General features: G+C 60.5%; 1 protein-coding gene across 1 annotated transcript; it reads left to right on the top strand.

The window, feature by feature from the left end:
• Positions 1 to 799: 799 nt before the first annotated feature.
• LOC127466056 (myosin-binding protein C, fast-type-like) lies at positions 800 to 7,038 on the top strand (the record flags this gene model as incomplete). Its single annotated transcript, XM_051776664.1, has 5 exons — positions 800 to 959; positions 3,030 to 3,169; positions 4,538 to 4,724; positions 6,279 to 6,307; positions 7,023 to 7,038. Coding segments are annotated over 4 exons (501 nt in total), but the record flags the coding sequence as incomplete, so codon positions are not given.
• Between the last annotated feature and the right edge of the window lie 1,423 nt (positions 7,039 to 8,461).

The following is an 8,461-nucleotide window of genomic DNA, read 5'->3' as shown; positions in this document are numbered from 1 at the left end:
AAACTCCCCCAAACCCCCCTCCAAGCCCCCCCCAAACCCCTCCTTTGCCTCCCAAACCCCCTCTAAGCCCCCCAAACCCCCTCCAAGTCTCCCCAAACCCCCTCCTTTGCCCCCCAAGCCCCCCAAATCCCCTCCTTTGCCCCCTAAACCCCCCAAACCCCCTTCCTGCCCCTCCAAACCCCCCAAATCCCCTCCTTTGCCCCCCAAACCCCCTTGTCTGCCCTCCAACCCCCCCAAACCCCCTCCTTTGCCCCCCGAACCCCCACCTTTGTCCCCCAAACCCCCTTGTCTGCCCTCCAACCCCCCCAAACCCCTCCCAAACCCCCTCCTTTGCCCCCCCAAACCCCCCACCTTTGTCCCCCAAACCCCCTTGTCTGCCCTCCAACCCCCCCAAACCCCCCCCAAACCCCCTCCTTTGCCCCCCCAAACCCCCCTCCTTTGCCCCCCAAACCCCTTTGTCTGCCCTCCAACCCCCCCAAACCCCCCTAAACTCCCCCAAACCCCCCCAAACCCCCCTCCTTTGCCCCCCAAACCCCTTGTCTGCCCTCCAATCCCCCCAAACCCCCTCCAAGCCCCCCCAAACCCCCTCCTTTGCCCCCCAAACCCACTCTAAGCCCCCCAAACCCCCTCCAAGCCCCCCCCAAACCCCACCCAAGCCCCCCCAACCCCCCTCCAAGCCCCCCCAAAACCCCCTCCAAGCCCCCCCAAACCCCCCTCCTTTGCCCCCCAAACCCACTCTAAGCCCCCCAAACCCCCTCCAAGCCCCCCCAAACCCCCTGATTCCCCCCCCCCCCCCCAGGAGTGGTTCACGGTGTACGAGCACAACCGGCCGACGCGCTGCACGGTGTCCGAGCTGGTCATGGGCAACGAGTACCTGTTCAAGGTGTTCAGCGAGAACCTGTGCGGGCTCAGCGAGACCCCCGGGCTGTCCAGCAACACGGCCCTCATCCCCAAAGCGGGTACCCCGAAGCTGGGGGGGTCCCCAGGGGGTTTGGGGGGGATTTGAGGGGGTTTGGGGGGGATTTGGGGAGGTTTGAGGGGGATTTGGGGGGCTTTGAGGGAATTTGGGGGGGTTTGAGGGGATTTGGAGGGGTTTGAGGGGGATTTGGGGGGGGTTTGAGGGGGATTTGGGGGGGGTTTGGGGGATTTGGGGGGGTTTGAGGGGATTTGGGGAGGTTTTAGGGGGTTTGGGGGGCACCTGTGCGGGCTCAGCGAGACCCCCGGGCTGTCCAGCAACACGGCCCTCATCCCCAAAGCGGGTACCCCGAAGCTGGGGGGGTCCCCAGGGGGTTTGGGGGGGATTTGGGGGGATTTGGGGGGGGGTTGAGGGATTTTAGGGGGATTTAGGGGGGTTTGGGGGGGTTTGAGGGGATTTGGGGGGGTTTAGGGGGGATTTGGGGAGATTTGGGGGGGATTTGGAGGGGTTTGAGGGGGATTTGGGGGGGTTTAGGGGGGATTTGGGGAGATTTGGGGGGGGATTTGGAGGGGTTTTGAGGGGGGATTGGGGGGGTTTGAGGGGGATTTGGAGGGGTTTGAGGGGGAATTTGGGGGGGTTTGGGGGGGATTTGGGGGGGATTTGGGAGGTTTGGGGGGGATTTGGGGGTGGGGTTGGAGGGGGATTTGGGGGGGTTTGAGGGGATTTGGGGTTGAGGTTTTAGGGGGTTTGGGGGGCACCTGTGCGGGCTCAGCGAGACCCCCGGGCTGTCCAGCAACACGGCCCTCATCCCCAAAGGCGGGTACCCCGAATCTGGGGGGGTCCCCAGGGGGTTTGGGGGGGATTTGAGGGGGTTTGGGGGGATTTGGGGAGGTTTGAGGGGGATTTGGGGGGGTTTGAGGGGGATTTGGGAGGTTTGAGGGGGATTTGGGGGGGTTTGAGGGGGATTTGGAGGGGTTTGAGGGGGATTTGGGGGGGTTTGAGGGGATTTGGGGAGGTTTTAGGGGGTTTGGGGGGCACCTGTGCGGGCTCAGCGAGACCCCCGGGCTGTCCAGCAACACGGCCCTCATCCCCAAAGCGGGTACCCCGAAGCTGGGGGGGTCCCCAGGGGGTTTGGGGGGGATTTGGGGGGATTGGGGGGAAGTTTGAGGGGGTTTGGGGGGGTCCCAGGGGGGTTTGGGTGAAGGTTTGGGGGTCCTGGGGTGGGTTTTGGGGGTCCCAGGGGGTCTGGGTGAAGGTTTGGAGGTCCTAGAAGATTTGGGGGTCCTGGGGTGGGCTTTGGGGGTCTCAGAGGGGTCTAGGTGAAGGTTTGAGGGTCCTGGAGTGGGTTTTGGGGGTCCTGGGTGAAGTTTTCGGGGTCCTGGGGTGGCTTTTGGGGGTCCTAGGCCAGGTTTTGGGGGTCCCAGTTGGGTCTGGGTGGAGGTTTGGGGGTCCTGGGGTGGGTTTTGGGGGTCGTGGGTAAAGTTTTGGGGGTCCTGGTTGAAGGTTTGGTGGTCCTGGGGTGGGTTTTGGGGGTCCTGAGTGAAGGTTTGAGGGTTCTGGGGTGGGTTTTGGGGGTCCCAGTGGGTCTGGGTGAAGGTTTGGGTGTCCTGGGTTGGGTTTTGGGGGTCCTGATTGAAGTTTTGAGGGTCCTGGGGTGGGTTTTGGGGGTCCTGGCTGAAGTTTTGGGGCTCCTGGGTGAAGTTTTGAGGGTCCTGGGTTGGGTTTTGTGGGTCCTGATTGAAGGTTTGGGGGACCTGGAGTGGGTTTTGGTGATCCTGGGGTGGGTTTTGGGGGTCCTGGGTGAAGTTTTGGGGCTCCTGGGTGAGGTTTTGAGGGTCCTGGGCTGGGTTTTGGGGGTCCCAGTGGGGTCTGGGTGGAGGTTTGGGGGTCCTGAGGTGGGTTTTGGGGGTCCTGGGTGAAGTTTTTGGGGTCCTGGGGTGGGTTTTGGGGGTCCTGGGTGAAGTTTTCGGGGTCCTGGGGTGGAGTTTGGGGGTCCCAGGGGGGTCTGGGTGTAGTTTTGGGGGTGCTGGGGTGGGTTTTGGGGCTCCTGGGTGTAGTTTTGGGGGTGCTGGGGTGGATTTTGGGGGCCCAACTCCCCCCGTGCCCCCCCCAGAGCTGCGGCTGAAGCCCCCCCCCAGTACCAGGAGCACGATTTCCGCTCGGGCCCCCCAGTTCCTGACCCCGCTGGTGGATCGCAGCGCCGTCGCAGGATACTCCACCGCCCTCAACTGCGCGGTCAGGGGGCACCCCAAGGTCCGGGGGGGGCCCTGGGGGGGTTTGGGGGATCCCAGGAGGGGTCCTGGGTGAAGGTTTGGGGTCCTGGGTGAAGGTTTGGGGGTCCCAGGGGGGGTTGGGTGAAGGTTTGGGGGTCCTGGGTGAAGGTTTGGGGGTCCTGGGGTGGGTTTTGGGGTCCTGGTTGAAGGTTTGGGGTTCCCAGGGGGGGTCCTGGGTGAAGTTTTGGGGGTCCTGGGGTGGGTTTGGGGGGTCCCAGGGGGGTCTGGGAGAAGGTTTGGGGGTCCTGGGGTGGGTTTGGGGGGTCCTGGGTGAAGGTTTGGGGTTCCCAGGGGGTTCTGGGTGAAGGTTTGGGGGTCCTGGGTGAAGTTTTAGAGGTCCTGGGGGGGGTTTTGGTTTCCAGGGCTCTGGGTGAAGGTTTGGGGGTCCTGTGTGAAGGTTTTGGGTCCTGGGTGAAGGTTTGGGGGTCCTGGAGTGAGTTTTGGGGTCCCCCGGGTCATCCCTCCAACCCTCGACTGCACGGTCAGGGGGCACCCCAAGGTCCGGGGGGGGCCCTGGGGGGGTTTGGGGGGGTCCCAGGGGGGCTGGGAGAAGGTTTGGGGGTCCTGGGGTGGGTTTTGGGGTCCTGGGTGAAGGTTTGGGGGTCCCAGGGGGGATGGGAGAAGGTTTGGGGGTCCTGGGTGAAGGTTTGGGGTCCTGGGTGAAGATTTGGGGGACCCCGGGGGGGTTTAAGGGGTCCTGGGGGGGTCTGGGTGAAGGTTTGGGGGTCCTGGGTGAAGGTTTGGGGGTCCTGGGTGAAGTTTTAGAGGTCCTGGGGTGGGTTTTGGGGGTCCCAGGAGGGTCCTGGGTGAAGGTTTTGGGGGTCCTGCGTGAACGTTTGGGGTCCTGGAGTGAGTTTTGGGGTCCCCCGGGTCATCCCTCCAACCCTCAACTGTGCGGTCAGGGGGCACCCCAAGGTCCGGGGGAGTCCCTGGGGGGGTTTGGGGGGTCCCAGGGGGGGTGGGTGAAGGTTTGGGGGTCCTGGGTGAAGGTTGGGGGTCCTGGAGTGAGTTTTGGGGTCCCCCAGCTCATCCCTCCAACCCTCGACTGCACGGTCAGGGGGCACCCCAAGGTCCGGGGGGGCCCTGGGGGGGTTTGGGGGGGCCCGGGGGGGGGGTGGGTGAAGGTTTGGGGGTCCTGGGTGAAGATTTGGGGCTCCTCGGGGGGGTTTGGGGGTCCTGGGTGAAGTTTTAGAGGTCCTGGGTGGGTTTTGGGGGTCCCAGGGGGGGCTGGGTGAAGGTTTGGGGGTCCTGGGGTGGTTTTGGGGGGTCCCAAGGGAGTCTGAGTGTTTCTGGGGTGTTTCTGGGGTGCATTTCTGGTCTCTCCTGACCCTCGGTGCCCCCTGCCCAGCCCAAGGTGGTGTGGCTGAAGAACCAGATGGCCATCGGGGACGACCCTCGGTTCCTGGCCCGGCACAGCCAGGGGGTGCTGACCCTGCTCATCCGCAAGCCCGGCCCCTTCGACGGCGGCACCTACGGCTGCAGGGCCAGCAACGAGCTGGGGGAGGCCCTGACCGAGTGCAGGCTCGAGATCCGCGGTGAGGGGAACCCCAAAAACACGGGGGGGGGTCCCCGAAATCCCGGGGGGGGTCCCTAAAAGCAGGGGGGTCTGTAGGAGTCGGGGGGAGGCACCCCCGGTCCTGGGGGTCTTGGAGTGGGGACGGTGGGAGGGGAATGATGAGGGTGAAGTGGAGATTTGGGGGGGAAAAGGGGCACCCTAAAAACCGAGGGGGGGTCCCCAAAATCGAGAGGGGGTCCCTAAAAGCAGGGGGGTCTGTGGGAGTCGGGGGGAGGCACCCCCGGTCCGGGGGTCTTGGAGCGGGGACGGTGGGAGGTGGTGGATGAGGGTGAAGTGGGGGGTTGGGGGGAAAAGGGGCACCCTAAAAATCGGGGAGGGGTCCCTAAAATCAGGGGGGGTCCCCCAAAATCGTGGGAGGGGTCCCCAAAATCAGGGGGAGTGTCAGGAGTACCTGGGGGGGTCCCCGGGGGTCTCAAAAGGGGGACGGTGGGAGGGGATGGATGAGGTGAAGTGGAGATTTGGGGGGGGAAAAGGGGCATCCAAAAATCGGGGAGGGGTCCCTAAAATCGGGGAGGGGTCCCCCAAAATCGGGGAGGGGTCCCTAAAAGCAGGGGGGGTCTGTAGGAGTCGGGGGGAGGCACCCCGGGTCTGGGGGTATTGGAGCGGGGACGGTGGGAGGGGAATGATGAGGGTAAAGTGGAGATTTGGGGGAAAAGGGGCATCCCAAAAATCTGGGGGGGGGTCCCTAAATTCGGGGAGGGGTCCCCAAAATCGGGGGGGTCTGTAGGAGTCGGGGGGAGGCACCCCCGGGTCTGGGGATCTTGGAGCGGGGACGGTGGGAGGGGAATGATGAGGGTGAAGTGGAGATTTGGGGGGGAAAAGGGGCACCCTAAAAACCGAGGGGGGGTCCCCAAAATCGAGAGGGGGTCCCTAAAAGCAGGGGGGTCTGTGGGAGTCGGGGGGAGGCACCCCCCGGGTCCGGGGGTCTTGGAGTGGGGACGGTGGGAGGTGGTGGATGAGGGTGAAGTGGGGGTTTGGGGGGGAAAAGGGGCATCCCAAAAATCTGGGGGGGGTCCCTAAATTCGGGGAGGGGTCCCCAAAATCGTGGAGGGGTCCCCAAAATCAGGGGGAGTGTCAGGAGTACCTGGGGGGGTCCCCGGGGGTCTCGGAAGGGGGACGGTGGGAGGGGATGGATGAGGGTGAAGTGGAGATTTGGGGGGGGGTTCCCCAAAATCGTGGGGGGGGGGTCCCTAAAATTTTGGGGGGGGATCGCCCAAAATATGTAAACATGTAGGGGGGGTCCCTAAAATTTTGGGATCCCCAAAATTTGAGGGATGGGGGAGTGGTTTGTACCTGTGGGAGGTGCCGGAGAGAGATTGGGGGGGATTAAAGAGACCCCCCCCAAAACTTGAAGGGGGGGTCTTCAAAATTTGGGGAGGGGTCCCAAAATTTGGGGAGGGGTCCCAAAATTAAGGGGGGGGTCCTAAAATTTGGGGAGGGGTCCCAAATTTGGAGGGGGGGGTCCCAAAAACCAGAGCCCCTCCCCCAAATTGTGTCTCTCCCCCCCCCCCAGTTGTGCCCCAGTGACGGAGACACAGGATGGTGAGTGGGGGGCTTTAATTAGGGGGGGATTTAATTAGAGGATTTAATAAGGGGGTTAATTGGGGTCTGTAATTAGTGGCTTTAATTGGGGGGGGGTCTTTAACTGGGAGGTTTAATTGGGAGATTTAATAAGGGGGTTAATTGGGGTCTGGGATTAGTGGGTTTAATTGGGGGGGTCTTTAACTGGAAGGTTTAATTGGAAGGATTAATTGGGGATTAATAAGGGGGTTAATTGGGGTCTGTAATTAGAGGCTTTAATTGGGGGATGGTCTTTAACTGTGAGGTTAATTGGGGATTAATTGGGTGTTTAATTAGGGGATTCATTGGAGGGTCTTTATTTGGGGGTTAATTGGAGGGAGTTTAATTGGGGGAGTTGTTCATTGGAGGGAGTTTAATTGGAGGGTTGTTAATTGGGGGCTTAATTGGGGGAGCCCAATTAGGGGGGTTAATTGGGGAGTCTTTAATTGGGGAGGTGGATTGGGGAGTGTAATTAGGGGGTCTTTAATTGGAGGGTCTTGGGGGTTAATTGTGGAGGGTTAAATGGGGGGTTAATTGGTGGTCTTTGATGGAATGTGTTTAACTGAGGTCTTTAATTAGAGAATTTTTAATTGGGGGGGTGTTCAATGTGGGGGGGGACCAATTTTGGCTGGTTTATTTTGAGGGTTTCCCCTTATTTTTGGGATGCTGAGCCCCCTTTTTGCCCCCCCCTCCTCAGGCTGCCCACGGTGGGAGAGAAGAGAGGTGAAGGCCCCCAGAGCCCCCCAAAAATAAAGAGTTTCAGCAGCCCCCCCAAATAAAGAAGAGGTTCAGCAGCCCCTCGACTCTGCTCTTCACTTTGGGGGCACCTGAGGAATTGGGGGGCACATTTATCCTCTTTCCACTCATTTCCCTCCCTTTTCCCCTCACATTTCCTGCCATTTTCCCCTCACATTTCTCGCCCTTTTTCCCCTCACATTTCCCTCCATTTTGTCCCCTCACGTTTCCCTCCATTTTGTCCCCTCACCTTTCCCACCCTTTTCCCCTCATTTCCCTCCCTTTTTCCCCTCACATTTCCCTTCTTTTCCCCTTGCATTTCCCTCCATTTTGTCCCCTCACATTTCCGTCCCTTTTCCCCTCACATTTCCCTCCAGTTTGTCCCCTCACATTTCCCACGCTTTCCCCCTCACATTTCCCACCATTTTCTCTCACCTTTCCCGCCATTTTGTCCCCTCACATTTCCCTCCATTTCCCCCTCACCTTTCCCACCCTTTTCCCCTCACATTTCCTCCCTTTTCCCCTCACATTTCCCACCCTTTTCCCCTCACATTTCCCGCCCTTTCCCCTCACATTTCCCACCCTTTTCCCCTCACATTTCCCTCCCTTTTCCCCTCACATTTCCCTCCCTTTTCCCCTCACATTTCCCTCCCTTTTCCCCTCACATTTCCCTCCCTTTTCCCCTCACATTTCCTACCATTTCCCCTCACATTCTCGCCCTTTCCCCCCTCACATTTCCCACCATTTCGTCCCCTCACCTTTCCCGCCATTTTCTCACATTTCTCTCCATTTTATCCCCTCACCTTTCCCACCCTTTTCCCCTCACATTTCCACCCTTTTGTCCCCTCACATTTCCCTTCTTTTCCCCTCACATTTCCCGCCCTTTTGTCAACTCACATTTCCCTCCATTTCCCTTCTTTCCCCTCACATTTCCTTCATTTTGTCCCCTCACATTTCCCTCCCTTTTCCCCTCACGTTTCCCTCCATTTTCCCCTCACGTTTCCCTCCATTTCCCCCCTCATGTTTCTCACCATTTTCCCCTCACATTTCCCTCCATTTTCCCCTCACATTTCCCATTCTTTCCCCCTCACATTTCCCACCCTTTTCCCCTCACATTTCCCTCCATTTTCCCCTCACATTTCCCTCCATTTTTCCCCTCACATTTCCCACCATTTTCCCCCCTCACATTTCCCTCCCTTTCCCCCTCACATTTCCCTCCCTTTTCCCCTCACATTTCCCGCCCTTTTCCCCTCATATCCTGGCCTGGATCAGGTACAGTGTGTCAGCAGGAGCAGGGCAGTGATTGTTGGCCTGGACTGAGCACAGGTGAGGCCACCCCTGGAGTGCCGTGTCCAGCTCTGGGCCCTCAGCTCAGGAAGGACATGGAGGGGCTGGAGCAGG

This window comes from Manacus candei, unplaced genomic scaffold, assembly GCF_025592945.1.
Source record: "Manacus candei isolate 608988 ecotype Guabito, Panama unplaced genomic scaffold, ASM2559294v1 h1tg000580l, whole genome shotgun sequence".
NCBI lineage: Eukaryota > Metazoa > Chordata > Aves > Passeriformes > Pipridae > Manacus > Manacus candei.
The sequence above is the reverse complement of the archived record's forward strand: the minus strand, read 5'-3'. Positions and strand labels throughout refer to the sequence as shown.